At 67.8% G+C, this 3,921-nt stretch overlaps 1 protein-coding gene across 1 annotated transcript in view; it reads left to right on the top strand.

Moving 5' to 3' along the window:
* The window catches only part of ENH_00041510 (hypothetical protein, conserved), a gene marked incomplete at both ends in the record, with an annotated part of 4,180 nt that continues 259 nt past the window's right edge, over positions 1-3,921 (top strand). Inside the window, 2 exons of the mRNA XM_013585273.1 lie at positions 1-735; positions 782-3,921. Coding sequence (XP_013440727.1) covers positions 1-735; positions 782-3,921 — 3,875 coding nt within the window. The remainder of the gene's footprint in view (positions 736-781) is intronic.

Raw genomic sequence — 3,921 nt, 5'->3', positions numbered from 1 at the left:
AGGGGGCCCCACAGGCAGCAGCAGCAGCAGCTGCTGCTGCTGCAGCTCACCGGCAGCTGCAGCAGCACTTGTACCTGCAGCAGCTGCACCAGTACCAGCAGCAGCTGCGGCTGACGGGCCAGCTGCTGAGGGCCCCGGAGGACGCAGCAGCAGCAGCAGCAGCAGCAGCAACGGGAGTTGTGGGGTTTCCCCCGCTGCTGCCGTTCTGGCTGCCGCACCCCGCCCTAGTGCAGATGCACGGGGAGCTGCCGCTGCAGCAGCAGCAGCAGCAGCAGCAGGCGTACCTTCGGGCGCAGCCGCACGAGCACGAGCAGCAGCAGCAGCAGCAGCAGCAGCAGCAGCGCATTGGCCGCAGGGGCACAAATGCCTTTGGGCAGCAGCACTTGCACAGAAGGGGCCTGGGCCCCCGCAGCAGCTGCGGGGCTCCCGCGGAAGCAGCCGACGCTGCTGCTGCAGCAAGCCTTGCTGCTGCTGCTCACACGTGCGCTGCTGCTGCTGCTGCTGCTGCTGCTGCTGGAGATGCTGCTGAGAGAGAAGCGCCCAAAACGCCAGCAGCAAAAAGTGACCTCCGCATAGAGGCCGAAGTTTTTACACCCAGCAGCAGCAGAATGACCGCCCTCGCAGCTAGCTGGGCCGACAGCCCGCAGCAGCAGCAGCAGCAGCAGCAGCAGCAGCAGCAGCAGCAGCAGCAGCGGCTGCGGCAGGTTCAAGGCGCTCCGGATATAGCAGACCCTGGTGACGGCGAAGACCCAAATGCCTCATCCAAGAGTCCTGCAAGCAGCAGCTGCAAGAACAAGAGCGAGGAACAGCAGCAGCAGCAGCAGCAGCAGCAGCAGCAGCAGCAGCAGCAGCAGCAGCAGCAGCAGCAGCAGCAGAGCAGCAGCAGCAGCAGCAGCAGCAGCAGCAGCAGCAGCAGCAGCAGCAGCAGCAGCAGCAGCAGCAGAGCAGCAGCAGCAGCAGCAGCAGCAGCAGCAGCAGCAGCAGCAGCAGCAGCAGCAGCAGCAGCAGCAGCAGGAAAAGCGCACCGACGAAGGTGTTGCAGTAGCAGACAGTAAAAGTACGGAGCCTCCGTGGAACCCTCAGCAGCAGCAGCAGCAGCAACAGCGGCAGGAGCAGCTGCAGCCTCAGCAACAGGATCAGCAGCAGCAGCAGCAGCAGCAGCAGCAGCAAGAAGACACACAGCCTGCTGCTGCTGCTGCTGCGGATGGCCTCTCTAGCGAACAAGAAAAGGACGAGCCCGCTTCACTGCTGAAGGCGCAGCGGCGCCTGGAAGTGCAGCAGGAGCACGAGCAGCAGCAGCAGCGGCAGCAAGAAGAGCAACAGCCACAGCAAGAGCAGCAGCAGCAGCAGCAGCAGCAGCAGCAGCAGCAGCAGCAGCAGCACCCGCATCAGCATCCCTGGTACTCGGCTTACGCGCAGCAGCAGCACATGTCTCACCTCGCTGGGGCGCCCCACCTGTACCCGCACCTGCTGCACTCGCACTTCCTGATGCAGCTGCAGCAGCAAGCAGCAGCAGCAGCAGCAGCAGCAGCAGCAGACCCGCAGGCCCCCGTCGCCTATGCCTCTGGCGTGCTGCAGTCCTCGGGCGGCGGCTGGCTGCCAATGATGCAGCCGGGGGGCCTGATAATGTATCCGCAGCACTTGCTGCAGCTGCACAAGCAAGCAGCAGCAGCAGCAGCAGCAGCAGCAGCAGCAGCAGCCGAGCAGCAGCAGGGGGCGCAGCAGCCGAGCCCCAGCGACGACCGGCGCGCCTCCTCGCAGCAGCAGCAGCAGCAGCACGAGCACCCCGGCTACAGCAGCAGCAGCAGCAGCAGCCAGCAGCAAAACAGGTGGTACCGCGGGGGGGGCCCCCGGCTGCAGCAGCAGTGGGGCCCCCAGCCCCTAATGGTCTTTATTCCGGGGCTGGGTTTAACTCCCCACTGGCCTGGGGCTTTTGCCCATTCTGCGCGGGAGCAGCAGGAGCAGCTGCAGCAGCTGCAGCACTTGCAGCAGCAGCAGCAGCAGCAGCAGCAGCCAGACGCCGAGCCCTGGGGCGTGCTGCACCCTGCAGCAGCTGCTGCGCTCGGCAGGGGCCTCAGGGGCTCCACCTCCGCCGCCGCAGACTCCCCTGCAGCAGCAGCAGCAGCAGCAGCAGCAGCAGCAGCAGCAGCAGCAGCAGCAGACTACAGCAGCTTCGGCTCCTCGCGCTGGGACCGCGGCAGGAACCAGCGGCGGGGCGAAAGAGAAGCAGAGCTGCGCAGCCCCAGCGCGCTGCAGCAGCAGCAGCAGCAGCAGCAGCAGCAGCAGCAGCTGTACGAGCAGCAGCTGGCCGCTTCAGGGGCGCTCGGCGCGTGGTCCCCGCACTTCCTGTATGCTGCGTACCCGCAGCAGCAGCAGCAGCAGCAGCAGCAGCAGCAGCAGCAGAACCGGCGTGCTGCTGGCAGCTTGGGGGCCCATGGGGAGCCCCGGGGGCCCCTGCGGCTGCGGGGGCAGCAAGAGAGAGCGCAGAGCAGCAGCAGCGGGTTTGCTGCTGCTGCTGCTCACCTCTTCCCGCCCCACTACCACCACTACCAGCAGCTGCAGCAGCTGCAGCAGCAGCAGCAGCAGCAGCAGCAGCAGCACGCCGGCTACTCCACTGTGCCCTACCTGGACCCCGTGGGGGCCCCCCTGGACTCCTGCGGGGGCCCCCCAGACCCCTGCGAAGCTGCTTCGAAGCAGCAGCGGGGCCCTGAGTGCAGGCTAGACCAGCAGCAGCAGCAGCAGCAGCAGCAGCAGCAGCAGCAGCAGCAGTGGCTGCTGGCGCCGCCGCGTCCGCCGTCGAAGCGCAGCAGCAGGGACAGCAGCGAGGGCCCCTCTTCAGTTGAGGGGGGCCCCCAGGGGCCCCCTTCAATAAGTCCTGCAAGTGCTGCTGCTGCTCACTGCAGCGCGGGGGGCCCCCCGGGCTCGGACGACGAGCAGCAGCAGCAGCAGCAGCAGCAGCAGCTGCTGCTGCTGCCTCCTCGGCGAGAGGCGGGGGCCTCCTCCCCCATCCTGGGGGCGCCCCGGGCGTTCTCGGGGTCCCCCAGCTGTGCTGCAGCAGCAGCAGCAGCAGCAGCAGCAGCAGCAGCAGATAAGGAGGGGGGCGGGGGGCTGCTGCGCAGCGCCTGCTTCGAGCAGCTAGCTAGCCATGGGCAGTTCCCGCTGTCTCCGGAAGGTGGGGCCACCAATGCAGCGGAGCTTTCTCCTGTTGCTGCTGCTGCTGCTGCTGCTGCTGCAGCAGAAGCAGCAGCAGACGCCGATGCCGCCGCTGCAGCAGCAGCAGCAGCCCCCGCGCCCACGGCGCACGCACGGCACACCTTTCCTCCGGGCGGGCCATCTCCATTGTCCCCTACTGCTGCTGCTGCTGCTGCAGCAGCAGCAGCTGCTGCTGCTGCTGCAGAGAGCCCGCGGCTGCTGAACTGTTCCTCCGGGTGCGGAGGAGGAGCGTCCGCAGCAGCAGCAGCAGCAGCAGCAGCAGCAGCAGCAGCAGGGGACGACAGCTGCAGCCCGAGGTCGGCGCCGTCCACCCAAAGCAGCAAATTAGGGACTGAGGAAGCAGCAGCAGCAGCAGCAGCAGCAGCAGAAGAGGGCCGCCGCTGCGGTTTATATCGAGGGCTTTTTAATCTCAAGTCTTTTCTAGTGGCCACCACTCCCGCGGTGCGGGTTTCGAGGCACTCCAAGGCAGCAGCAGCAGCAGCAGCAGCCAGCAGCAGCAGCAGCAGCAGCAGCAGCAGCAGCAGCAGCGTGGGGGCCGGCGAGGGGAGCCTCGCGGCTGAGGGAAGCGCGCGCAGCGAGGCCCAGGGCGCCCCGCAGCAGCAGCAGCAGCAGCAGCAGCAGCAGCAGCAGCAGGACGCGCAGCAGCAGCGCGACGCCCCCGCCGCGCCCCCGCCGCCGCCGCCGCAGCAGCAGCAGCAGCAGCAGCAG

The sequence above is a fragment of the Eimeria necatrix genome, genomic scaffold (assembly GCF_000499385.1).
Source record: "Eimeria necatrix Houghton genomic scaffold, Enh_scaff305, whole genome shotgun sequence".
Lineage (NCBI taxonomy): Eukaryota > Apicomplexa > Conoidasida > Eucoccidiorida > Eimeriidae > Eimeria > Eimeria necatrix.
The sequence above is the reverse complement of the archived record's forward strand: the minus strand, read 5'-3'. Positions and strand labels throughout refer to the sequence as shown.